This window comes from Miniopterus schreibersii, assembly GCF_964146895.1.
Source record: "Miniopterus schreibersii genome assembly, chromosome: 17".
NCBI classification, from domain to species: Eukaryota; Metazoa; Chordata; class Mammalia; order Chiroptera; family Miniopteridae; genus Miniopterus; species Miniopterus schreibersii.
In genome coordinates this window covers 16,529,437-16,557,340 of record NC_138117.1, presented here as the reverse complement: position 1 = coordinate 16,557,340, position 27,904 = coordinate 16,529,437, and the positions used below count along the sequence as shown (strand labels likewise).

General features: G+C 41.1%; 1 protein-coding gene across 1 annotated transcript; it reads left to right on the top strand.

Moving 5' to 3' along the window:
• The first annotated feature begins 1,028 nt into the window (after positions 1–1,028).
• HAS2 (hyaluronan synthase 2) lies at positions 1,029–27,214 on the top strand. Its single transcript, XM_081116879.1, has 4 exons — positions 1,029–1,770; positions 13,130–13,756; positions 22,854–22,955; positions 24,334–27,214. The coding sequence occupies exons 2-4, from the start codon at positions 13,130–13,132 to the stop codon at positions 25,261–25,263; spliced, it is 1,659 nt and encodes a 552-aa protein (XP_080973005.1). The 5' UTR covers positions 1,029–1,770; the 3' UTR covers positions 25,264–27,214.
• Positions 27,215–27,904: the final 690 nt, after the last annotated feature.

Here is a 27,904-nt window from a genome sequence, read left to right as displayed (position 1 = left end):
ACCCACCTCTTATACCCGGTAGTCATTTCAGAGGGATCTCCAAAGGCCACAGGAGTTATTTGTAAACGCACACTCATTTTTTCCTAAACAGTGCCACCTACTGTCCATCTTAAGTCATCAGGAGGGTTGCTGGCGAGGACCAAAGAGAAATAAAGGGGGGGGAAAGTAACCGAGAAAACGAACTCCTTTCAGCCTCGGGACAATGGGAGAGAGATGAGAGAACGACATCTCGAAGAGAAAATAAGTATTTTACCTCTTCTTCTTAGAAGGCACTCAAGAAGCAAAAGCCACTGAAGCTGTTCTCTTAGAATTGGCTTTTTTAGGAGCGCTATTTTCGAGTCCTCTGGAGGATTATTTTTATTTTATTAAATTTTATTTATAATGCACGCTGTTCGGGTATTTCTCCAGTTAGGGGACCAGGTTAAAAAGACCCCACACAATTATTTTTCCACTTTTCCCGCCCACCCAAGGCGGAGACGACTGTGTAAGGGGGGTTTGGACACTTGATAGCAGCTCAGAGACCCCTGAGCTGGAGCGAAGAAAGAGTTAACTAGTAGCGAATGGACCGGTCGCCGACTTTTTAGAGGCTCCCGGGCGCGCGCGCGCAGACACACACACACACACACACACACACACACTCACACACACACACACTCACACACACTCACACACACTCACACACACACTCACACACACACGCACACACACACACACACTCACACACACACACACGCACACACACACACACTCACACACCCTCCAGCTAGTTCTCCCCGGGCGCGGTTCCTTAGCCTAAGGGTACCATTTGGCCTTAAAGCAAATTACTTAAACCCGACGGGGAGCTGATGGCAAAGAGAGGACCCTTGGGACCAGGACCGGAATCGGGGATGCCTACGAAGCGACAGAGCGTGGCCCCCCGGCTCGGCCGCCGGAGGAGGGAGGGCCTCAGGTGGTGGCCCGGCGAGCGCCCAGCATCTCTGCACACGTTAGCAATCAAGTTAATTGAATTCATTGGCGTTTAGAACCGGCCTCCAGCTCGGAGAGGGCTTTGAATGGCCAATCTCTCTCTCCCCTCCCCGACTCCCGCCGGCCCGCCCTCCGCGGCTCCCCAGTGCGCACCTCCCTCTCCACTCCCCTCACCCCTCACCCCCTCCTCCGCCCTATTAAAACACCCACCAGCTCACTAGTTAAGACCCCCTTAAGTTGGAGGAGGCAGAAAGGCAACAACTGCGAGGAAGGAGAAGTCAGGACGTCTGGAAAGAATTACCCAGCCCTGGCTTCCAGCAGCCCATTGAACCGGAGACTTGAACCAGCCCCAGCCAAAGACTCTCCTGATTCTGCGCTTCCTGGGTTCTGCTGAGGCTTCACCGGTCTTTTTATATATATATATATATACGGAAAAGAGAAGAGACTTTCCGATATCAGGGGAGAAAGACTGGAGCAAAAAGAATAATAATAAAAATTTAAAAATTAATTTATTTTCAAAGTACCAATTTTTCTTTTAAGAACCAGGAGACTTAAGCGCAACGGAAATATCAGAGAATAGTGGTGTTTTTACTTTTCTTTTTCTTTTAAAGTGGGGGAGAAGCAAACCTTTAAGACTCCCCCACCTTTCTTTAAATGTTGTTTTTAAATTTTTTATTTTTTTTGGCCGGCCGTCTCAAATTCATCTGATCTCTTATTACCTCAATTTTGGAAACTGCCCGCCACCGGCCCTCCGGGACCACACAGACAGGCTGAGGACAACTTTATGACCAAGAGCTGAACAAGGTACGTTCCCCTGGCGCGGTTGGGTGAAGGCGGAGGGTCCTGGAAAAGGGCAGGGGGAGGGAAGAAATGATCCACATCAGTGTTAAAAAAAAAAAAAAAAAAATCTTTATAGTCAGTATTCGGCAGGAAAGTTTGAGTTCTGAAAATTTCCAACAGACCAAACGCCGGTGGGTACTGCAGATAACTGTCAGGCTTATGAGCAACATTGTCTTTTCCCATCCCCGCGGCGCTCCCCAGAAACCCGCTGCCCCGGGGCACAGGTAGGTAGCCTCCGGGCCGGCGAGCACTGCGCGCCCCGGGATGTACTTTTCCATCCGCATCCTCCGGCGCCGAGGGGCTCCCGAGTTAGGGAACCAGAATTTCCACTGAGCAGGGGAAGCGTATTCCACGCAGCCGCCCTCCTCTCCCTTCCCACCCCTTCCCATCCCGCTTCTTCTTTTTCCCACCCGCCCGATGTGGGGAGAGGGACCCTGGGACTTCACTTCCCAAAGTGGGAAGCCCGCCTCTTACTTGTCATGCAAGGGGTTAAAGCGATCGGGGCTCCTAACTGGGACCCCTGGAAGGAGGGTCCTTCCCCACCTCCTGGCTGCTACCGGCCTCCCTTGGCCACTCCCCCCTCTCCCCAGCCTCCCCTCCTTTGCACACCCTGCACCCCATTAAAGTGTCAGGCGGGGTCTGTCCAGGCTCAGCCCGCTCCGGAGGCCTGACTCAGGCCGGGGTCCGGGGCGCGAGCGGCGGCTGCCCCGACCCTCCCCTCCGCGCCCGCCCGCTGCCGACCGACCGGGGCCGGGCGAGCCCGGGGACCGCGCGTGGCGCGCGGGCAGCCGCAGCGTTCAGGGAGCCAGTTCCGACGTGGCACCGAGCACGCTGGAGCTTCTCTCGGCCGCTGCGCGCGGGGGGCGCGGCCGGGTGGGAGGCTTGGGGGGCGCAGCGCCGAGCGCCCAGCGCGGGGGTGCGGGCGGGGGTCAGCGAGCGCCGGGGGCGAAGGTGGGAGGCGAGCCAGAGGCCGGGTCGGGACGGATCATCCACACCTCGGGCGGAATTCGTCACGCCGGTTCCCGCCCAGCGCGAACCCGGGCTCCGAATGGGACCCTGTGAACGGGAGGCGGGTCTGAAAGGAGGGTCTGTGCGCGGGTGAGCGCGCCGAGGCCGGGGAGGCTGCTTCCCCCGGCCGCGGAAACGGCGCTGAAAGCGTCATTAAGGCTGGCTGGAGGGCTGGGAGCCGAGAGGCGGCGCCGGAGGAGGCCCGCAGGCCCGGCTCCTGTTACACAGCCGGGGTGCCCGCTTCCCCGGCCGCGCCCTCCATCCCGAGCGCCCGCGCCCCGCGCCTCCCGGGCCCCCTGCGCGCCTCCACCCCTGGGGACCGAGGCCGCGGTGTCTCCCCGGCAGCTGCCCAGAAACGCCGCACTCCTCCAACCCACGTGGCCGGCCTGGGATTGCCTTTGACGTCACGCCCCGGGGGGAGGTGTGACGCAATAGACAGGGGAGCCCTGATTGGCCACGGAAGGGCTTCCCCGAACTCAAGGCCTAAGTGCTTATAGACTCGCGGCTCAGGGTTAAAGCGAGGGAAGTGGGTAGTTTTGTTTTGCTGACGAGTGAGGCGGTTGATAAGAGGCTGAACAACCTCCCTGCCCCCTGCAGACTTGTTTCTTTTTCCCTCCCGCGGATTTCTCGGGGCAGTCAAGGCACATGATAATGTACAGTGAGAGGTATTAAACGGGATTATGACTTTTAAAGTCATTTTAACAAAACTTTAAAAGTCAACACATTCAGACGTGCCAGTGATTAAATGTTAAAAATTAAAATGTTTATTTACATAGCATTGGCTGGAACAAAAATCTACATGCCCATCAAATCATTTGTAGATGCAATTTAAAATTTTGCAGAATAGGGTCGAAAAGAACTCTAAATTCTAAACTTTTCCCTGCCAATGTGTGCAAGTTGAGGCATTCATTATGTTAGTTTTCACTGCATTTTTTAAAAGTCGAAATAAGATTGATTACTTATACAACCCAGGTATTTTAATCCCCATCATAATCCGTTAAAGGTTTTCCTAGTATTTTGGCTATTCGTTTACATTTTCAATAAAAGTTTAACTCTTTAAAGTACCCATTTTAGTAAGTATATTATGTTGTGTATGCAATTTGGAACAAATAATTTTAGAATTTTAAGTAGACATTTCTGGGTTATAGGATTGCAATTAGGATATCATCACTCATTCATTTCTTTTTAAATTTCTATATTACCTGAGTGGGGTAAATAGAAAAATGTATTGTAGATATATTGATAAACATTTATTACCTGAGTTGCTTGTATTGCACTTAGAACTAAATCCTTACTTTATTATTATTATTATTACTTTCTTCCCCTTTTAAATGTTTTTTATTGATTTTAGAAAGAGGAAGGGAGAGGGAGAGAGAAAAACATCGATGTGAGAGAAACACCCATGGGCTGCCGTACCCCCCAACCCCAGCATGTGCCCCGACAGGGAATCAGCAGGGGATCCCTCAGTGCGTGGGACCACGCTCAACCAACTGAGCCAGGGCTGAACGAAATCCTTACTTTACGAGAGTTATGTGTAGCTTATAGAAATCCAAGGTGAAAATCAGTGACTAGTATCAAATTTGAGTGACACTCCACAAAGCACAGATATGTAGTCAGGTAACTTCCTGGGTAATAAGAATTGTGCAATGAATGAATAGGAAACTGCTACTAGAAAGTAAGTCAGATTGTGTAATTATTTTTGTTAAGTCAGTCTATAGAATACTTCACACTATTGAATTTCATGAACACTTTTTCACACATGGTTTCCTTGCCAACTAAGATTACTTTCAAAATAAATTTTTTCTTGAATTTTTCACTGGTTTATTTTCTATTATTGACACTGTGGGGAAAGCCCTTATCTATGGATCAATGTGTAGACCCCCTTTGGCAAAACGTTATATTACACAGTTACATTTTTAATCTAAAATAAGTATTGTTACACTATTAGCTTCCTGACTTTTGCATGATATGGAGGGGAATGAGTTAATGAAATTGGAGAATAGAGCATAAACCCCACTGTCCCTTTCTGGGTCCTCTTTTTTTATCCATGCACACCCAGGCTGTGCTTCACTAAGAGGTTGCAAGGACAGAGCCAGTGGCAGCTGGTATAACAGCTGAATGGGGGGACAGCTCCCTGTAGAAAAATCACTTCCATCACCCCAACTTGGTCTTAATCCTTTACTGTCTAGCAGCAGTCTGCATAGAGTACCATCCCATTGCATGCACCTTAAGTTATTCAAGTCTATTTTGAATGTCACCTATGTGGACACTACATATACTGCCTTGCCCACCATCTAGAAGAATGTTACTCATATATGAGTCAAAATAAATATAATGAGGCCATATTATTAAATATTTTATTTAAATTAAAGAAATATTTATGAATGAATGCCTCTTAAATACACACATCTACGCTGCACGTTGATAAGATGCAGTGCACATCTTAATGGAACTCATTGTACAAAAAAATATTTAAATAACCATAGTGTAAGGCAGAATATGAGATGACCCATAAGAAATGTAAAATAATAGCTACTGTTGGCCTCATGTCTAATATTATACATCTCAGTCACTGAGTTAGGCACTTTACATACATTATATCTATTCCCCTACTCCGTACCTCTCGCCTCCAAAGAAAATTTTATAAAGGAGCCTTGCCCAGAATGATTAAACAACTCACTCAAAGTCACAGTGTTAGCAAGGAGTGTAGATGAAATTTAATGCAAGGAATAGTAAATATAATGCTCTTGAAGTGGACATGCCACAGCTGGATTAGTCAAGTTTTATGGGGGCTCAAGTTGAGGACAAATCATTTTGATTGAGAGAGATCAGGAAAGAGATCATGAAGAGACTTAGCATTTGTGGTATATGTGGCCACATAGGATTTTGATCTATAGAAATAGTGCCCAAGAGCCAATGGAGAAACATAGAATTAAGATTCCATCTCAAGTCTTTTTATAACTTACCCCTTTGCCATATAGGGCAGTTGGGAGTATTGGCATCCTAGGATTAATTGATCAATATTGGCGATGCAAATGAAAATAAATCTGAAACTTAAAGCTGTGGATCCAGGCACAGCTGTGGAAGACAAGGCCTTTGAAAGGCTATTGCTGAACCCTGCAAGCTCGGCTCCAGGGTCTCTGCTGGGATAACTGCAGTGGGGCTGGAGAAAAAAAGGCCGACTTCAAAGCCCATAGCATGGGAATCAGAGTGCACTCTTTCCATAGGTCAAGCTTAGTTGCTTCATTTATCTTAACTGGGAATTCTGATTTCTGGACTTTTAAATCTGTACTGACTCTGATCTGGGTGAGATTTACTTGGAAGGAGGCCTGCATAACATCATTGGTTTTCTTGACCTAAGTAAGTAATCAAATATACCTTAGACTTTAGTCCCTGACTTCTCCTACATTAATCATCCCTCCCTCTCATACCCGAATTCAACCTTTAGACTTATGGACAATTTAGTATCCGACTGAAAGGTATAGATTTCAAAGTAAGGTAAGAATTTTGTTCTAAGTTTTACCTAGAACTTAAAATTGGGCATGAATGAATAAAAAATTTATAGTTTTACTTAATACTTTATTTTTCTGTTAGAAAAAATAAATCTTGTGACCAGTTATTTAAATTAGTTTACTGCAAATGTCTATAATGCATATGTGCAAGACAGTTGCTTAATAGGAAGTTATCTTGAAGGATCATGCTGAAATATTAAAAAAAAAAACAAAAACTTACCAAAGATGGTAAGATAGTGAAGGAGGGATGAGAAATGTCAGTTTTGAAAAATAATTGGGGAATTTATGTCTGAGGTTATATTTGTCTATTTAAAAAAAATTTTTTTTTTATTGGTTTTCAGAGAGAGAGGACGGGAGAGGGAGAGAGAGAAACATCAATGTGAGAGCGAAACATTGATCTGCTGCCTTCTACACGCCCCTTCCTGGGATTAAGCTTGAAACCCTGGCATATACCCTGACCAGGAATGGAATGGGCAACCTTTCAGCACAGAAGACACTCAACCAACTGAGACATACTAGTCAGGGCGTATTCTTTCTTACAACTGTTCCTCTAGTTACATTACAGAGGGTTGTTAACTGCCCCAAGAAATCCCCCATCCCCACTGTGGGGAACAAGTACTCTAGCAGAACCAAATGATCTTTGAATTCTAGAACAAGAAACTGAAGTCTGCTAGATATTTACACTATCTCAAGGGAGAGTCATTAAGTTAATTTCATTTAACACTGAAGAAGGGATTCAACAAGTTAAGATTTAATTCTCATTAAGTACCTATTATTTGGCACTTTGGACAATAAAAAAAATTGAAAAGATAATTTAGGATTTCTGTATTTCTGCTACCTAACAAAGCAAACTTTAGTTTCCCCATTTCCCAGAAACTTGGAGGAAATCACTTCTGTCCAGAACTAGTAAACTGGTATCATCTTTCACATTTGTGAGCATATTTTTATTAAAAGATGTAATAAGGTGTAGTGGTCAAGATTACAGTCTCCAGGGGCAAATAATCCTTGATGTGAATATCAGTCTACCATTAAGCAGTTGTGTATTTTTATCTGAGCCTTAGTTTTCTACTCCCAGGTTTGCTGTGGAGATGAAATGCAATGTATAGAAGTGCTTACTTACCAAGGTGCCTGGTATATAGAAAGTGTTCAATAAATAGTGATTATTATTATTTCAGAATATAGATGCAAAGATAATTTTCTAATCATATCATAAGGATATTATGATTTTTTCTTTCAATTTATTTAAGCTAAAAACAGTAAAAACCAGTTCACCCATTTCTATATATACGACCTTGGTTATTTATTTATTTATTTATATTTTTTTATTTGGTTCCACATATAAAAGAGATCACACAGTATCTGTCCTTCCCTGTCTGACCCATTTCACTCAGTATAGTGCCCTCAAGGTCCATCCATGCTGCCACAATTGGCAAGAGTGCATTATTTTTTAGTGGCTAAATAATATTCCATTATGTACATATGTGCACACAACAGTCTCTTTATCCCATTCATCCATCCCTGGACACTTAAGTGGTTTCCATATCTTGGCTGTTGTAAATAATGCTGCAATGAACATGAGGGTGCATACGTCTTTTCAAGTTTTTTGTTTCCTTCCACTTGCCTTTTCTAACTTTGTTTTCCAAAGGTATCCTAGAACAGGTCTGGTATCCTTCCCCTCTTCCCCCCCTTCCACACACATAACAATTATCTTTAGATAGCTGAGCGAGAAATTATGGCACTTTTTTTTAGCAAGAAATAACTGCTGGATGCTGAAGGGTACCTTTTAGCGGTTCAGCATATATACACTGCCCCAAAGATCGGGGAGGAACCTGTGCTCTGTCAGTCTGCATTGGCTGCCTGAGTCCCAATGGACTTACTCATTTATTCAGAATGTATTATTGAGTACCTACTATGTGCCAGAACCTGTGTTGTATTATTTTTTTTTTTTTTGGTACAGGAATGCACAGTTGATTGAGACACACACATCCGTATAACCATAGAGTGCACATGGTGCCATTTAGAAAATCAAATCATGTCAGGGGAGAGGCAGTGACAGGGAGTGAAGAGAGGGCAGATTGGAGAAGTTAGTTGAGAGTGGTAAGCTAGGACCTCTCAGAAGAGGTATCTTTTGGACTAAAGTCTACAGCCTTTCCCGGATGATGATTCCACTAATCTGAATCACTTCAACTTCTCCCAGATCCAAAACAAAAGGACCACTTTATGAAAGCTATGGGAACTCAGTTCTTACCACTCCACCAGGGCAGGGAGAGCAGCTGTTACTCTCAGGCAGCATTTGCCCTCTGCTTAACACACGGAGGTCAAGGGGCAGAAAAAGGCTCTGGTGCCCAATGACCTATAGACATCCACTTGAGGTGTATAAGCTAACATCAAGGCTTATATCCTGTTTCCATGAAACAGGAGTGCCTTTCTTATCCTAAAACAGGGTTTTGGCAACTCTGCTATTATATAGATGGAACCATCAGCTTCCTTTGTGCCAACCTCATTTCATGTCCTTTTGGCTGTACATAGGGATGTATGTGAGCCCAGATATCGGATGATTGGCTAGTTTTGTGTCTGTGCCTGAGTTCATGTCAATTCCTCATTTTCCATAACAGCAGGAAAATAGTTTTCAAAGTTCTTTTCTAATCTTTTCTTATATAACATGTTTTATTAGCCAGAAAAAAAAGGATGCTGCTTGTTTTGTCATGAGGGTTCAAATCTTATAACCTGGCATTATGCCACTGGGGGGGGAATCCTACTCCTGGTTTTGTGAGTTTGAGCAAGTTACTTAAATACTCAGTCTTGATTTCCTTGTCATATGTATATGTCATTTGTAACACAAGATTAACTATACATTTACCACTTAAAGTTATTAAGATTTAAATAGGATCATGCTATTCAACAAAACAAACAAAAGCTGCCCTACTGCCTAGAACTTAATAAATGATGAATGAATATTAGCTTACATAACAGTGATGCCAATATGACATTGATGAATTTACATCTATTCATTTAGCACATATTTACTGAATAGCAATCATAAGCCAGGTTGGTATTCAGTAAATATATATAAAAAATATAACCCAGGTTTATGACCTTGGAATACATTAGTGAAAACAAATATAAAAAAATACTGGCTTTATGGAGTTTAAATTATGGTGCATTAGGCCATTCTTGAACACTTGGTTTGGCTTAGAATTCTGAAAGAATAGTACTTAGTAAATAATCGTTATTAAATCCAATAGCAACTTAAAAATTAATGAATAGGCACCTGGCCAGTGTGGCTTAGTTGGCTGAGCATCGTCCCATGCACCAATTCCTGTATTTAAAAAGTTATTAATGAATAGGCTAAAGTCTGATACTGGGCAAAACAATCCAACTTTTATGTTTTAAATATTTATGGAAGGTGGATTTCTAAATCATCTTTTTATCTAGCAGTCAGCTCTTATGATCTAGGGTGAAACTAACCAGATTTTCCAATTTAACAATAAAGCCATATGTCTGACAAGGAAAGTTTGCTTATGAAATGGAGTATTTGAATTGGGGATTGTCTCAGAAAGTCTCACACATATGGTGCCCATATCTATGAAATCACCCAGGGGAAATTATAAAGAAACACATCCTGTATGTCACTCCCTGAGATCAACCTATTCCCTCAGTCAAGCTGCCTCTGAAATGTGCCTGTTGCCCTCTGGCCTGGACTGAGATGCTGCGTGTGTCACTCAAGGCAACAATGAGGCACCTCGCGGAAATAGAAAGGTTCAGTTCTAGCCACATTGCTGCAAGTCACCCGCAACTTTTCCCAGGCTTCAAAAGGACATTCTGTGGACTCCTGTAATGTCAGACGGTGTTCCCACTTCAGCTGTGGCCAGCAGATGCTTTGCCAACACTCTCCCCATCCACGTGTGCTGATAAAAGCAAGGAAAATGTGAATAATGGAAAAAGAATAGCAGGCAGTTCTTTTGCTGGCTATGGTGATTTTAAACACAAGTGAAACACACTTCAGCTTCTCCCTGGCAGAGGGCTTTAGTCCCCTTGAAATGTTTCACTCTTGTGCGAATGACTCACGTCTTGGAAACGGACAGGTTCCAAGTCTGGTGCTCCCAGCACCTTTCCACATTGGCTAATGCACCCTTTGGGAGTTTTAAGCATCCCAACAGCTGTTTTAATTAGCAAGGGATGCTGTGCTCTCTTGCCTTTCCCTGAAAACTGGGCAGTTCACCATTCCCCAGCAGCTTGAACTCTCCATTTGTGTTGTGATTACCTCTATCAGGCTCACATGTTACACATTATGGTGTCCATAGAAGTGCTAGAAGTAGAACACACAGTTGTTCGTTTATTTTAGCTTCCTTGTTAGCCGAGTACTTTAAAATGCATTGCATTTTTAAAAACCACTCATACAAACACTTTGATTTTGCTCCTCAGTGCAGCCTGGTGCAGGGTCATGGACAAGTACAAGTACCATCACCTGTATTTAACAAAGGAAAGTAATGTCCACAGGCTCGAATCCTGGTATCCAGGCAGCATTGCATGGCCTTGGTTATATTCTTAGGGTGAGCTAAACCCCAAATTCAAAGTGGGTAAACAAACAAAAACTCAAATTATTTCTTGATATCATAAGGCTCCAAGGCAGTTATTCCTGATTGGGGTCTGGCTTCTTCCATTTGGCAGTTCAAGGACCATGTTCTCTCTCTCTTTGGGCTGTGCAGTTCCCTAGGACCTTGCTGGTATGAGTATCAGCCGGTGGAAGGAAAAGAGATTATAGGATGCCCACTGTCTCTTAAAAGTCCCTAGTGAAAGTGACCCATCTCCAATTTCCAAAGGCTGGAACACCATGGCCGCATCAAGCAGTCTGTGCTCCAAAGGAGGAAACACAATTGGTGAGCAGCCACACTGAAGTTTTCCAAAAGTATAAGGCAGGTCCACTCAGGACCACGTCGGGGTATGACCACAGGGACTAGAATGTGAATGGTGCCTCTTGGAGCTGAGAGCAATGTGGTGGCCACACAACTAGGGACAACCAAGATAATAATACAAGATAATTGAATGTTATGTGGACATGCAATTTTAAGTCTTAATGTGGAATTGGAAAGTATAGATAACATATCCAACAAGAGGCTTTGCAGAGGTAATTGCTTAGCCTAAGTTTCCATTTATAATAAATTTACTTAGCTTTCAAAGACTAGTTGAATTAAAGAAAAAGATTAAGCAGTAATTATATGTAAACAAAACAAAAACCTTGAAGTTGGTGTGAATGACTGAAGATGGAGACAGTACATTTATATCAGTTCCTCATTATAGTTCATTCTTGGAAGAGTTTCTGAGTTACATCCTTCTGTGATAAACTGGTAATGTGGTGAGTAAATGGGTTCCCTCAGCTCTGTGAGCTGCTCTAGCAAATTAATCAAACAAAGGAGGGGGTCTTGGGAACCTCTGATTAATAGAAGTACAGGTTACTACCTGAGCTTGGGACTGGGATCTGAAGGTTGGGGGATGGAGGGCAGTCGTGTGGGACTGAACCTTTAACCTGTGGTCAGAATTGAGTTAAATTATAGGACACCCAGCTGGTGGTGACCAGAGTATTGTTCATTGGGTATGTGGGCAACCTCCTCCCCCACACACATTGGAATTGGTTCCAGAAACTCAACAAGAGAAAAGAAATGAAAAGGCCTATGAAGCACGTCTTCTGTGCTCAGGCTTGAAGATGCCGTGGGAAACACAGAAAATGGCCCACCTATACTCTAATTGTTCCAGCCTTAACCAGGAGATACACAAACTCTAGGGAGGAGTACAAAATTGGCTATTAAAAGATGAAATGTGTTTCAGGTCTATTGTGTTATAGCTTTTAAGGGGACCTGAAACTTAACTGTTGAAATTAAGCGTGATGCTATTTCTTTAATTTATGATTTATTTCTACAAATATTTATTGTGTGCTTACTGTGTTCCAGTCAGGTTCCTGATCCCCATCTGGTGTTAGTGATGACAGGTGGAGGAGATAGCCATCTGAACAAAGGAATGCGATGCAGAATTACAAGGGCTTTGATAGGTATCTGCAAGACACCTAGGCGTGAAGCTTTTTTTTTTCTTCTTGACCACAAAGCATTTTTAATGTCAATAGAGAGTTTGGAAAGAATTGAATCCAACCCCCCCCCCCTCACTTAACAGATTAAAAAACCACTGGGTCCCAGAGAGGTAAAGTGACTCTAAAGGTTATACAGCTAGTTGATGGAAGAGCCAATACTAGAATCCAGGGAGATATCCTGCTCACCAACCTCAGCTGGCTGCATGGAGAGGGTGTGAGCTGAGGGATTTGTACTCGAGATGGGATGAAATAACACATGAACAATTTAGCAAAACCTCTTTTGGATTTTTCACTGGACAGTATTGGGGATAAGATGAGAACATGGTGTAGGAAGAAAGATGACCTCGCTCGCTAGGAAATTTAGGTTCCACACCTAGCTCTGATGACATACATAGAGTGCAACCTTAGACAAATGATCTAACTAACACACTAAAAATAATGCTTCCATGTATTTGTTTCACACATGTTTTTCAATATTGTGATGTGCCTTCATGTCACCTGATTCTTGAAACAGCCCTCTAAGGCATCATAGAAGGACATCCTCATATTCCCACTCTGCAGATGGGCAAACTGAGATGCAGAAAGTCACATAGCTAGTTAGTGAGAAACTCCAGGTTAGAACTCCTGAATGCTCCTAGTCCAATGCTCAACCAATGATAACTGTGTATACAACAGGTTTGGAACCAGAGTCATTAACCAAGAGTATCTGATTATATTACAGATGCATTGTGAGAGGTTTCTATGTATCCTGAGAATAATTGGAACCACACTTTTTGGAGTCTCTCTCCTCCTTGGAATCACAGCTGCTTATATTGTTGGCTACCAGTTTATCCAAACAGATAATTACTATTTCTCTTTTGGACTGTATGGTGCCTTTTTAGCATCACACCTCATCATCCAAAGCCTGTTTGCCTTTTTGGAGCACCGAAAAATGAAAAAATCCCTAGAAACCCCCATTAAATTGAACAAAACTGTTGCTCTTTGCATCGCTGCGTATCAAGAAGATCCAGACTACTTACGGAAATGTTTGCAATCTGTGAAAAGGCTCACCTACCCTGGGATTAAAGTCGTCATGGTCATAGATGGGAACTCGGAAGATGACCTTTACATGATGGACATCTTCAGTGAAGTCATGGGCAGGGACAAATCAGCCACTTATATTTGGAAGAACAACTTTCACGAGAAGGGTCCCGGTGAGACAGAGGAGTCACATAAAGAAAGCTCCCAGCATGTCACCCAGTTGGTTTTGTCCAACAAAAGTATTTGCATCATGCAAAAATGGGGTGGAAAAAGAGAAGTCATGTACACGGCCTTCAGAGCACTGGGACGAAGCGTGGATTATGTGCAGGTAGGTTTCCGAATTCCTGCCAGGGCAAACATACATTCAAATAAAGCAGCTTTTGTATCTCTCCAGTCATATGCTTATAGCCCATCCTTGTCACTTCTGAACACAGTGCCCCTTTCAGTTCATTTGAAAACAGCAAGACTGTTGAAAGCACATTTTGAAAGAGAGAGGGGGGAGGAAAGCCTTGTAAAACTGTTAAGACTATCTATGAAAATGCTTAGCTTGTGCAATGCTGTTGGTTGGAAATCAAGATTAGTTTAAACAGGAGACCCTTCCTTCTTTTCTCTCCCCTTCCCTTCTCTGACCTCCTTGGTTCTGCCAAGTCAAATCCAACGTCATTTTCCACACTCCAGCCTTGTAAGAAAATAGTGTCTGCAGAGCAGAGGGTCTTGAGGAAAAAAAAAAATCTGCAGGCCCAAAGGAAGGCTATAAAATGGTGTTCACAGAGACCCGGCAAAATGGGGGTGATGAGAACAATTTTGATTGAAAAGAGACAGAAAGAAAAGAAATATGAAAAAGGGAGAAAAAATAAAAACCTTCCCTGAGAAAAACCGAAGTAATGTTTATTTCACTCCCCAAACAGCATTACCTCACTCACTGCAACTTGACCTTTGAAAGCATTTGTGATGGTGTTTGCTCGCATGAAAATTAGACAGGCTGTGTCTCGTTAATTTCCTGACTGCTCACTTGGGGGGTTTCTCCTCTCCTAGTTCTTACCGAAGTTTTTTTCTTTAGGATCTTCAGAGAGTCCCTGTGAATGTTTTAGGTGTAATTTCTGTGGATGCTCTAGATTTGGGCTATGGTGAGAAGGGAGACATGTCTAGGGTTTAAGAAATCTACTGGGACTGTCTTCCTTTTTTCTTAAAAGTACAACCCTAGGTTTCAGAAGATCTATCATATACCTTGTGGCCTTTATATGTGTAATAGGATAGGAAAGGACACTGGCTTTAAATTAGTTTTGTTTTTTTTTTCTTAATGGGAGAGAGAGTGAAAAAGAGAAACATCGATTTGTTCCACTTATTTATGCATTCATTGGTTGATTCTTGTATGTTCCTTGACCTGGGATAAAACCCACAACCTTAGTGTATTGGAACAATGCTCTGATCAACTGAGCTACCTGGCCAGGGCTTAGGGCACTGGATTTAGTCAGTTGACTAAGATTTGAATCTACATATTGAGCAGGGCCATTTCCCTGAGCCTCAGTTTTCTGGGTAGAATACACCAATCTCACAAGGGGCACAGGAGTTTGAGGCAATGATTTCAAAAAATACAACTAAAGTGTACCAAAGTTACAAAGGTAGCAAAAGTTGTTAATGATGGGTTGTTAATATTATTACAAGTTTTCTGTTAATATTATATAATCATGTAGTTCTTACTTAAAAATTATAGTACGTGACAATTGCTACGAGTGTTAATTTTGGTTAATATCTGAAGAGCTTGGGGGTGTTTCTTTAGTTTATACCAATCTGCATATTGATCTCTCTTTTTAGGGAGTTTAGATAGAGTTTCACCCTCAAGTTTCTCCTAATTTCTAGAACTTTCACAAATAAGGTCGTTTCAGCTAACTAAGGATATTTTATACCTACTGACATACTGCAACTTCAGGCCCAGATGAGGGATGAAATGACCCATTTAAAGGAAGGGATGACTGGGGAACTTGCATAGCATTTGAAAAATGATGCTTTCTGCCTAAAATGAGAAAACATCTGTTGATATTTTGCTTTTAATTGTAGTTAAAACAATCACTATACTTGTCATTCCTAATCAAGACATGATTGTGTGAATTTTCTTCCTTTTTATAAACCTGCTCCTCCCAAACCCCCTTTTCCCATCATTCTTGTTTTGAATTTGTTTGTATCCTTGACAACCTGGCATTGTGTCTGTCCAGGAAAAAATAATACACAATGTAAAATGTTGGAGTAGGCTTGCTGCTAGGGCCCTAATCAGCCCAGAGAACTTGCCTTAACTTCAGGCTGAAGCTTCTGGAGAGACTGACCAAGCAGCAGCTGGTACCTGGGCCCTGAATCCTCCTGGGATTCTTGGTCCATTCCAAGTGCTCAAATAGGAAGGAGTGGGGGGCACCTTGTGGCATTCTGAAGCCAGGGAATTCCATGCTGCCATCCCTCATCAAATTCCCCAATAGATAACCACGTATGCCCTCTAACAATGGGAATGTCACAGAGTTCAAACTAATACTATCAGTCTAACATTCCGACTGACCCAGGGTCTGAGCGTTGCAGAAGAGAAGCCACAGAAAGGCAAAAGGAGCAGGATGGTGGCTACTAAGCATTACAAGTGATTAACACCCAAACTTGGAGTTCAGGTTGATGAGGGAAGGAAGGAAGCAAGCAAAGTTCAGGTGCTAATACACCAGAGAAAATGGGGCCTGGGGAAGGAGTTGACCATCTGTTCACATACTTGCTAACCCGGCTGGAGAACACTGCTTCACTGTGCAGAGAAATGGCCAGAATGGTTGGTTTCCAGCTGCAGCTGGGTCTTTGGCACTGGTCAGCTCTCTTCACTTGATCTTGAATAGATAGATGTCTTTCTTATTGCTCTCATGACGTGTTACTGCATACCTTCACCACTCTCCCAGCTCCCTACCCAAACTCCTCCCTGCTTAACTACTAACAGATGACCTTGCCTCCTACAAAAGAAAAAAGCAAAAGTACTGGTTCTGAAGGCCATCAAGATGGTTTTTAAAAAAATATGTTTTAATTGATTTTAGAGAGAGGGGAAGGGACAGGGATAGAGATACACCCCACAACCCCGGCACGGGGACACCGGCCCAGCAGCTATCATAATCTTTTTTACTCTCTCCTACTTACAGGTTCAAGGGTACCTGGCCTCACTTCTATCTCCAGATTAACCTTTTTACCTATACTCCTGGGATCTCTGGGTCAGCTCCCTCTGGTCTCCTCCAGAACAGGCTTTATTTACATCAATTACCACCTTTCCGTCTCTCTCAGCGTTTATCTCTGTGCCTCTCTGACTACCGTCTCAGCCCTAAAGCCATTCAAAGAATTAACTCTTACGTGGAGTATAGAGGAAAGCTTCAGTCTAGTAGAAAGCCAGTGTGGCAGCAAATTCATCTGAGATGCCAGCGGCTGCTTTCAGAGCTGGAGAGAAACAGAGTAAGGCAAATAATAAAGTGAGAAAAGAAGATGAAGGAAATGAGAAAGGCAATGAGGAAGATTTTCTTCACTTTTTAATCTAAGTATTTTCTGGGGAAACTTTTTTTTTCCAGTGTAGGATATATTCTGACCTGTCCGGATATGGCTTAAGGTAGAGCAAAAGTCTTTGACTTTTCAAAATAGTATTTATATTAGCTTTTTATTTACCAAAGTAGCACGTTTATGGTAGTGTATTTAAAAAATATAGAAAAGCAAAAATTAAATCATCAGTAACAAATACATGACTCATAGATGATCAAATTTAGTATTTTCCAGTGTATACCTTTCTATTTTTCCCTTATTTTAAGAACAATTTTGGGATTATATTATATTTACTTTTTTGGCTTTTTATACTTAATATCAGAAGACTTTAAGTATCCTCTGATATCTAGATTATATAATTGCTTTACTCATTCACCAAACATGGATAAGTGGCCAACATAAGTGGCCCCCCACCTATGCAACAAAGGAAAAATCAATATTCCCTGATGTGTGCATTAGGGATTTAGCAGGTAGAAAATGTACAATAAGTATGGACATTTTCTAAAGGGGAAAATATAGGAGGCAATTTTATTATTATTATTTTAAAATATGTTTATTGATTTGAGAGAGAGAGAAAGGAAGAGGGAGAGATAGAAACACCCATGAGAGAGAACATTGATCGGCTGCCTCCTGCATGCCCCCTACTGGGGACTGGGCCTGAAACCCGGGCATGTGCCCTCACAGGGAATCGAACTGGCATCCTTTTGATGCCTGGGTTGACACTCAACCACTGATCCATACCAGCCGGACAGCAATTTTGTTATTAATTTAATTTGGCAGCATTGTAAGTATTCAAGATCCTTTGAGCAGGAGAAAAGACTAAATCATTCATAAGAGCTGATCTTCATTATTCATGGTTTCTGTATTTGTAAATTATGCTACTCACTGAAACCTATTTGCCATCCCCAAATTAATGTTTGCAAGTACTTTTGAGATCATTTGCAGGCATGCAGAGTGGCAAAAAGTTTGATTCACTCTATCAAGACCATGCTTTGCCTTCTTGTTTTAGCTTTTATGCTGTAAACAAGTAACTTCCTTATAGTCTGTGTAATATCATGTTTTTCACATTTTTGTGCTTTTTTTTCTGTGGTGATGTAGCTTTTTAAAATGGCCCCAAGCGTAGTGCTGAAGGACACTCTAGCCTTCGTAAGAGCAAGAAGGCTGCAATTGTTACAGGAACTTTGTTTAGACTTGCCTTATAGGGCTGTTGTCCTTGAATTTGATGTTAATGACTCATATAGTGTATTTAAACATGAATAAAACAAGGTTAGGTATTGATCAGCAGGCAAAAATGTTGTGACCAGAGGCTTGGAGGAACCTTACCCTATTGTACGGCTAGAAGCAATTTTTCTGTATTTGCTAATTTAGTGTTTGCAGAAAGTGTAGAATAGTAGCTACTGTAATGAGAGTCCACTGTGTACAATATGATTAGTTCTGTTCTGAACAGGAAACTTAAACAACCAAAATATTCTGAGGGCTGATGTTGAGAGTGTTATCTGTCTCGTAGTATCCTTCGTTTTAGAGGATAAGGTTAGTAGCACACCGAACTAGAAATGGGGAAATGTGAATTCTAGACTCAACTCTGTTTACTTGCTATGGGCCTCAGTTTAAAAAAAAAAAAGCGAAACTGCCCTGACAGGTGTCACTCAGTTGGTTAGTGGCTTCATCACCTACACCAAAAGGTCGCTGGTTTGATTCCACCAAAAGGCTGCTGGTTCTTTCCCAGTCAGGGCAAATGCCCCGGGTTGCAGGCTCGATCCCTGGTAGGGAGCGTGTAGGAGGCAGCTGATCAATGTTTTGCTTCCACATTGATGTTTCTCTCTCTCATTCCCTCCCCCTTCTCTCTCTCTCTGAAAATCAATAAAAAGTATAGCAAACACGGAGGCTAGGTGTTTTAGACTTAGGTCTTAGAATTTCAAAAGCATTTGGTAGAATATTTCTAGAGGAGATTTTTATTTATAGATTTTAGAGAGAGAGAAAGGAAGAGGGAGGGATAGAAACACCCATGAGAGAGAACATTGATGGGCTGCCTCCTGCATGCCCCCGACTGGGGATTGGGTCAGAAACCCAAATTACAGTGAGACAAGTTGGAATGGACTTACAGTCTAATCACTTATAAACTCTAATTATTATTATAGATCCAGGCACATAAAAGATTCTCTATATGTAATCAATTCCCATGTTCCTGTTAGAAATTCTCTTTACTGAGCCAAGTATTTGTGGTAAGGATTGTCATGATTCTTTAGGTGTGTATTTACCTAGGGAGTAAAAATACTGAAAGATCATTACTTAATGCTAATGGCATACTTCTCTACAGTCCTTTGTAATTTACAAAGTACTTTTATAGCCTGTGCCTCACCTGGTATCAAGATGATGGTAAATGGCTTGTTCAGGGTGATAGAAGTAATCAGACACAAGACTCAAGATTTAATTGAGGCTTCTTGATTCTATGGGCATTTGTTCTTTAAGCAAATCTTGGCTAAAGAAAAAAAAAATCTAATTTATTAATGTTTTACGTTTTTTATACAGTTACTGTTATTTATAACATGGAGATAAAGGCAACCTTTAAAAAATCTATTAGAATTAAAATTGGGGCTTAGAACATATTTAATCTCAACTTATTATTATTATTTTTTTAATTTTAGGAAAGTGAACCCTCCTGCTGCAACCAATTATTTTAGTCCCAAGGCAAACTTTGCTTGTAAAGGCCTGGTAGTAAATATTAGGCTTTGTAGGCCATGTGGGCTCTATTGCAACTATTCAGCTTTGCTGTTTTAGTGTGAAAGCAGCCATAGATAATATAAAAATGAATGAGTGTGCCTGGGTTCCAATAAAACTTTATTTATGGACATGGAAATTTGACTTTCATATAATTTCCATGTGTTACAAAATATTCTTTTTTTTTTATTTTTCAACTATTTAAAAAGGTAAAGAACATTTTTAGCCCAGAGGCCCTATCAAAACAGGTGGCAGGCTGGACTTGGCCTACAGACCTTAGTTTGCCACCTCCTGGTCTAGATAGGAAAGAGGCGGGTTTAACTCTTGGCAAGGATAGTGAAGGAAGAAGAGAGATGGTCTCATAAACTTTATTTTTATTATCATTATTTTTTAATATATCTTTTTTTATTTCATTGAGAGGAAGGGAGAGGGAGAGAGATAGAAGCATTCAATGATGAGAGTCACTGACTGGCTGCCTCCCCCCATCCCCCGGGATCAAGCCCGCAACCCGGGCATGTGCCCTGACCAGGAATTGAACTGTGATCTCCTGGATTATAGGCTGCTGCTCAACCCCTAAGCCACACTGGCCTGGCCTCGTGCACTTTAGTTGATGATTTTGTGGTTATAAATGAGATGGCTGGATCCTCTCAATAATGTCTTTTTTGTCTTTATTTACATTTTCCACTCGTTTTAGTCAAAATTTGGTCACTTTGTTCCATTTTCACATCTCCTAGTTAGAAATCTTATGACTAGTGATCATGTGGTTGAAACAAATCACAGTGATACATTCAGGGTGGACAAAAAGTCGTTTTGATTTGTGCTTTAACGGTTTCCGGTGTGCATATCATGCCCAGTAGTTTTTATCCAGGTGGTGTTAAGGTCACTGGCCTGTGTTCCTCCCCCACAGCTTCTGGCCTTGAGCTAAACAGGCAACCAACATTCATGAAATTATATACTTTTTATTAATTAGTGAGGAGACAACTGGAAATCCTGTTCCTACTATCCTAATTACACTCTTATACGCTAAAAAAAATAATATTAGGTCCATGAACATACATGGTTTTACAGACTGTCATAGATGGTGGCTCTTTAGTTGGCATTCTATCATCAAATAACATCCAGAAATGGAGCTTCTTAAGGCTCTTTAACCCACCATAACAAACTCCTATCCAAGGGATTTCTGAGGGCCTTCCCTCCCAGCACAGTTAAACTCACGGTGCAAACAGTCTTTCTCTGAGAGCTCCTGGCACTTTGCTCTTGCAAACTGGGAGGGGCAGGGCCAACTGAAATATGCAGAACCTCATAAGTTGGATTTAAGTTTAGTCATTTCAAAGAGGCAGTTGCCTTGGTCTGCTTATGCTCACAAGCAGGCGGAGTTACTTGAACATTAATTCTAGATTGCCCCCTTCCTGTTGTTTTTAGTCTTATTTTAGCTTTCTGGTTTTACCTTTCCCAGCTTGAGTCAATAGAGGTGGGTGTAGCCCTAAGCTCTCAGGATGCTGGATTCTAAAGGTGGACTGGACTTCTGCCTTCCTTTCTCTACCCTCCCTACAGGCCTGCCCTCCTCATAGCCAATACAAACCAGTGATAGACAAGGCATGGCAGAGGGGAAACATTGCCTCGGAGGAGTTTGTTTAGGCTTCTGAGGCATGATGATTGGGTACAAATCCAAGTATTAGCAAAATCCTATTTTCTGCAATAAAAAATTGAAACTGCTACCTAATTTTTTTCCCCCTAAAGTAAGTGAGACTATATTGGACCAAAGTGTGGAATGTAATAAATGAATGAATAAGTGAATGAATGATTTTTATTAGAAAATGGGTTCTTCTAAATGTTAAATAAAATTTAAAAAATCAGAAGTTAACCCTAAAATTGCTATACTTATGTTCAGTGAGGTGACAAGTTTGCTTTTTATAACTGCTGGATAGCCCCATATATCCCCTTAAGTCATAAATTCCAATAGTAATTTAAATTGGTGTATTCAACAACATTCTTCATGTTTATTTTATTTTCAGAAAAAAATAGCTGTTAGTAAAATTGACACATTTTTAAAACTGTTGCGATTCCTTAGCTAAATTATTTTCCACGTGTTTTTGTTGTTGTTGTTCAAAACTGGTACATCACATCCCTACTATTTTTATGAAGTAGTTTAGAGAACTGCAAAGATAGATCCTGTTGATACGAATAAATTAATCTTGATTAAATCCATTCAGTATAGCCAGATTTGATGGCAAAATAATGGAAATTGCAGATTATACCCCAGTCTCTGCCAATCATGTCATTTATTGTTTGGATGGGCTGTGAAACTGGTGCATTTTATCACATGTCCACACTGATCGCTTGCTATCTATTTGGACCATGCTGCATTTCCCAGAAAAGAATACTGTGTTTACTAGCATCATTCAGGGATAGAGAGGCGGCAGCACTTTTCCTACTTCTGATTTCCTTTGATCATGTGGAAGAAGCTCCATCCGCAAAGGTAGTGGCCTTTCCCAGCTGTCTCACCCTTCCTCTCTAAGACAAGTGATCGAGGGTGGAAGAAGTCCGGGGCAGCCCAGCTTCTCCTTTCTTTTTCCTGGCAGTGGGATATTGCCAAGGAGCAGGCATCTGTCATACCTTTAAAATGAGCATGCACTGGATCTGCAGGAGGAGGCTGCGCCCCTTCGATGCTATTGCCTATAATAGATAACTGGTGTACTGGGGAGCATCATTACGAAGCCTGCCATTCCACAGGCATAAGGCCTATTCTCTATACCAGCTTTATGGGTATACAGGTGATATTTTGGTTTCTCATCTCCCTTACTCTTTTTTTCCCCAATTGGTTCAGAAATCAGACTGCAAGAAAAGTACTGTTTATGACCCTGTCCACTTGGGCCTCCCCTTGGGCCTCATGGCAAATTGGGACAAGCTGGCCACCTACCTATAAGATACCTAAAACATCACTTCAGCTGTTCTATCCAGCAGTGTCAATAACTTAAATATCGAACTTGATGGAAAACAAGCTCTTTGTATTGGCCATGATATAACAAACTGTCATCACTATGATGTTTGCTTATTGAGGCCTTGTGACAATAAGGCTGAAGACGTATATGCTAAATTTTGGCAGTATGAATCATACTTATAGTTCTTTATTTCCTTTAATTCGTTTTCTCCTTTCTTCTTTGCAGGTCTGTGATTCAGACACCATGCTTGACCCAGCCTCATCTGTGGAGATGGTAAAAGTTTTAGAAGAAGACCCCATGGTTGGAGGTGTCGGGGGAGATGTCCAGGTGTGTAGCATGGCTTCACTTTTGCCTCAGTCACTTTAGTAGCACTCTGACTCATTGATTCACCGAATGTACGTTTACTACACGCCAAACGTTGTGCCAGGTATTACACATTAGAATGTGTCTTGAAACCAGGATACTGCCTCTTTTGTACAAGTGAAAAAATTTAGGTGTTCTTTGATTAATCTTGGGGTATAATCCATGTCTGTAGTGGTTGATAAATTATGTTCTTGAGCCATAACTTAATGTTCTGGTGTAATCTGTTGTTGGAGTTCACTTACTTGCAAATAAACTAAAGTATGGCAGGAGATGGATTCTCTATTATATACTTATGTCTTTAGAAGCTGACCAATATGTGATTGATCAAAAAATCCAAATTGGAAAACAAAGAAAAGAGAAACAGCAACTCAAATTTATACCAGTGAGAAAGACAAAGGAGCAGTTAATTAATAAGTAGGTTTTCCAATTACTTATTTTTTACTAATTATTATTTATCTAACAGTATTTGCTAGCAGTGGAGAAACCATTAGTGAAACAAATATTGGAATGGGAAAATGAATATGCGAAAGTCTGGGGAAGTTAAAACGAGTTCTTTGGAAACATGAGATTAGATTTTAGCAAAATGTGAAAAGCACATTGAATTTTTAAAGTTTAGGCATTGTGTTACTGTATAACTCATTTTGTATATTTGTGGTGGTAGTGAAGGTAATGAAAATGTGCTACAATGGACAAAAAATAACCTGGTGGTAAAAAGGAAGCATGTGAAATCTAGATGAAAACAGAACAAAATTGAGAAGCAGAGGATTCAGAAATATTGCCAAGAAAAAGCTGATAATTTTGAATGGCCTTTACATAGAGCATTATTTCAGGATTCAGATTTTGGAAGGAGGCCAAAGCAAACCCTTTTATCACTGGCATTGCAAAATAGTAAGGAAGAGAAGGAAAATTTATAGCCAAAGATTAGATGAGTTGGAAATTAACCAGAACAGGAGGCAATAGGGCTTTAAAAACCTTCAAATCATAGATGGCAGGAAAGAGTATCTGGAAGAAGAAATTAGGGACTAAGAACTAACGCCTTAAAAAAAAAAATCTCACTATGAGAACAGAACAAGAACAAAAAGCATAGCAAAAAGAGGACAGGGTGAAGTAGGAAAAAAAAAATTATCATCACAAAGTCCTCATGCATGCACACAACTTACCAAATTAACCTCGTAATACAGAAGCAGAGCTAATAAAATATAATCATGTCAAAAAGAGGAAGGAAGCCAACATAGGATGCCAAAATAACACACCTTACTCTACCTGGTAACCTCAGGATGTACGGATTCTGTTGGCATTTTTAAGTAAGGCTTACCTTTTACTCTTTTCTTCTTTTCTGCAGATTTTAAACAAGTATGATTCCTGGATCTCCTTCCTCAGCAGTGTGAGATACTGGATGGCTTTTAACATAGAGAGGGCCTGCCAGTCTTACTTTGGGTGTGTCCAGTGCATCAGTGGACCTCTGGGGATGTACAGAAACTCACTGCTACACGAATTTGTGGAAGACTGGTACAATCAAGAGTTCATGGGCAGCCAGTGCAGTTTTGGTGATGACCGGCACCTAACGAACCGAGTGCTGAGCCTGGGCTATGCAACAAAATACACGGCTCGATCCAAGTGCCTTACAGAAACGCCTGTCGAGTATCTCAGGTGGTTAAACCAGCAGACCCGCTGGAGCAAGTCCTACTTCCGAGAGTGGCTGTACAATGCCATGTGGTTTCATAAACATCATTTGTGGATGACCTACGAAGCGGTTATCACTGGATTCTTCCCTTTCTTTCTCATTGCCACAGTAATCCAGCTCTTCTACCGGGGTAAAATTTGGAACATCCTGCTCTTCTTGTTAACTGTGCAGTTAGTAGGTCTCATAAAGTCATCCTTTGCCAGCTGCCTTAGAGGAAATATCGTCATGGTCTTCATGTCCCTCTACTCGGTGTTGTACATGTCAAGTTTACTCCCCGCCAAGATGTTTGCGATCGCAACGATAAACAAAGCTGGGTGGGGCACCTCTGGAAGGAAAACCATTGTTGTTAATTTCATAGGACTCATTCCAGTCTCGGTTTGGTTTACAATCCTCCTGGGTGGTGTGATTTTCACCATTTATAAGGAATCTAAAAAGCCATTCTCAGAATCCAAACAGACAGTTCTAATTGTTGGAACGTTGCTCTATGTATGCTATTGGGTTATGCTTTTGACTCTGTATGTGGTTCTCATCAGTAAGTGTGGCAGGCGGAAGAAGGGACAACAATATGACATGGTGCTTGACGTATGATCCTACATTGTTTGACGTCCGCAGTCACACGCGCAGGCACAGACAAAACCTGAGCTCCCGTAGGGACCGTACAGTATTGTGGCGTCAGATAGTGCCACCACAGGAGACATATCACTGCTGCTGGGACTTGAACAAAGACATTTCTATGGGTTTATTTTGATCCTGCCAAAGTAAAAACGATGCATCAACAAGAAGAAACTCAGATGTAACCTGTTATTTCTATGAAAATGGGAAGAAATCTTTGTTTATGCACTTTTTCCTTACTGTACATCTGCCTAACAGTGTTTTGCCCTATATACCTCACTAGCCATGCTTTATGTGGGTTATCATGGAAGAAAAGGATTTTGGAAACTCAAGGAAAAGTTCTTACAACATATAGAACCTAACTTATGGACTGTGTTGGATAGCTAATTTTTTTTTTAGAAAGGTTTTCTGTTTAATTCTACCAAATGAAATGCCAAAGGAAATTTTAAAGGCTGTTGGCTGTGCTGTATTTTTATATAATTGTACTGTGTTTTAAAATTTTGTATGCCAATTTTTAAAACAAATTTTGCATATTCTATATTTTACTTCTCTGCCAAAATTTACACCTGTTCTTCCTTTTTTTAAAAAAAATAAAATAGGTTCTGAAAAAAATTCAAACTTAGAAAACCTACTCAAAATGTGAAGCTTGGTTGACTGATGTTGTTCACGATAGAAAGAATAAAATGTTTCTCTCTTTACCTTTTCAAATTGAATAGTTTATTTCTGTGAAAAAGTATTTAAACATCCAATATTTTAGCTTTTTAAAATTTCTTTTAGGAAAGGCCAATATACCTGTCACACTTTGGGAGTAAAAATACATACTTGTGTGTGAAAGAAAAAGTAAATAATTGAAAATCAAGGCCAAAGGGGTAGAAAAGTGCAATTTTTTCATAAGATTAAAAAAAGGGAATGCTAGTCCTCAAAAGAAAACACTGGGCAGCCAGCACTGGACATAACATGCATATCACAGGCAGTGTTTTCCCAGGCTGAGTAATATGGAAAGTGGAAAAAATTATCTGTATAATTTGGACAAACACAATACAGTTCATTTTGTTCTGTGGTCTGAATCACCACATCCTGTCTGTATATTGAACATACTTTACTTACAGCTTGCCAGTTCCCTTTACGTGCTACTATGAGGTTTCCATGATTTAGTTGGATAAATTACAATAAATGTAAAGCATACAGATTCAAAATGGCAAGTTCAAGCTCCAATTATCAGCCTCTTTTACTTTCTAGTGAGGCTTTTATTCTGAATTATACAGATAATTTCTTCATTTTTTCTGTTGGCCAACATAAATATGTTTACATAGTAGAAATGATATCAAGGTTTAATAAGTGTATTAAGAATTGGCACATAAAGCTAATGAACCAGGTACCTGTAGTCTAGCTAATTTTGCTTCTCCAGAGCCTTGGTTATCCAGTTTGACTTTTGACATGACCCATCTTGCTTTGTAGCTGGTGCTGTGTAGACCTGTGTTAAAAACACAACTGAACCCACGAATAGTTGCATAGAAAATATTGTGATGAAGCAGAGTCATGGGAGAAATGTTAGGTCATGTGCTTCCTGCCTTTCTGCTTCTTTTTCATACAGACGTCTATGTTCCATCTCTTCTAAGAAAAAGATGCACATTCTACCTTCGGAAGACAACAAGGTACATGACATTCTGCCACTCCAACTCTCACTAATAGGAGAGCTTGTGGGAAACAAACACCATGCCAATAAATGAGACTAAAACTTGAGTTTGCCTTTTTAACTATTTATGTTCTAAGTTAAGCTTTGATAACATTCAAATGTCAAATTCTCTCATTCTTATAGAAGATTGAATTAATTGCCTGTATTTATTTTAGCAATTATTCAATGTATTTCCAGTATAGGATGTATAGTATAATTAATTTTTTTGTAAATAAAATATTTTTGATAAGATTATTGTGTTTTATTCTAAGGGAAGGGGGAATTTCAAACACAACATTGCCTGATTGTAATGGTATGGATATAAGAATGGGTTATATAGAAAACTCGAACAAATGTGGTGGGTCAAAGATAATAGAAGTCATTTAATTTTACTACCCATAAGGTAGAAATTCCCCAAATAGGTGTGGTTCTGAAATCTAGAACATGAATAAGACTGGCACACCCCTTATCCCTATTCCTATACGTCCCTTTAATCTGTACTCTCGGCCACGCAGTCTTGTGTTATGACTATTGGACACGGTATCCTGTGAGACAAAAAGGTTTTTTAGCCTGTGGCTATGCTTTCATCATTTTTTAAATTCTCTGTGGTGACTAGCTCAATCAGGTGCTGAAAATTTGGTGAGTAAGCAAAAGACTACACAAAAGAACCAGGAAGGAAAAAAGACTCAAGTAGCGACTCTTCTTAGGAACGTTTATGGCATTTTTGGAGCTTTGCTATAGGAAATGCTTTTCGTTGGAAGAAAGAACTGTTAGCATAGTGTTTGCTATGTCATTGCTTCAGGATATTGAAAGATTGTCTATGATATAAACTACCTCTATCCTTATGCATGTTTAAGAAACATTGAGCAAATCAGGTTCTTTGCTGCAGAAATTCTCAGAAACCTTCAATGTTCTGATGGGCTTTATGAATCTGCAAGAGGC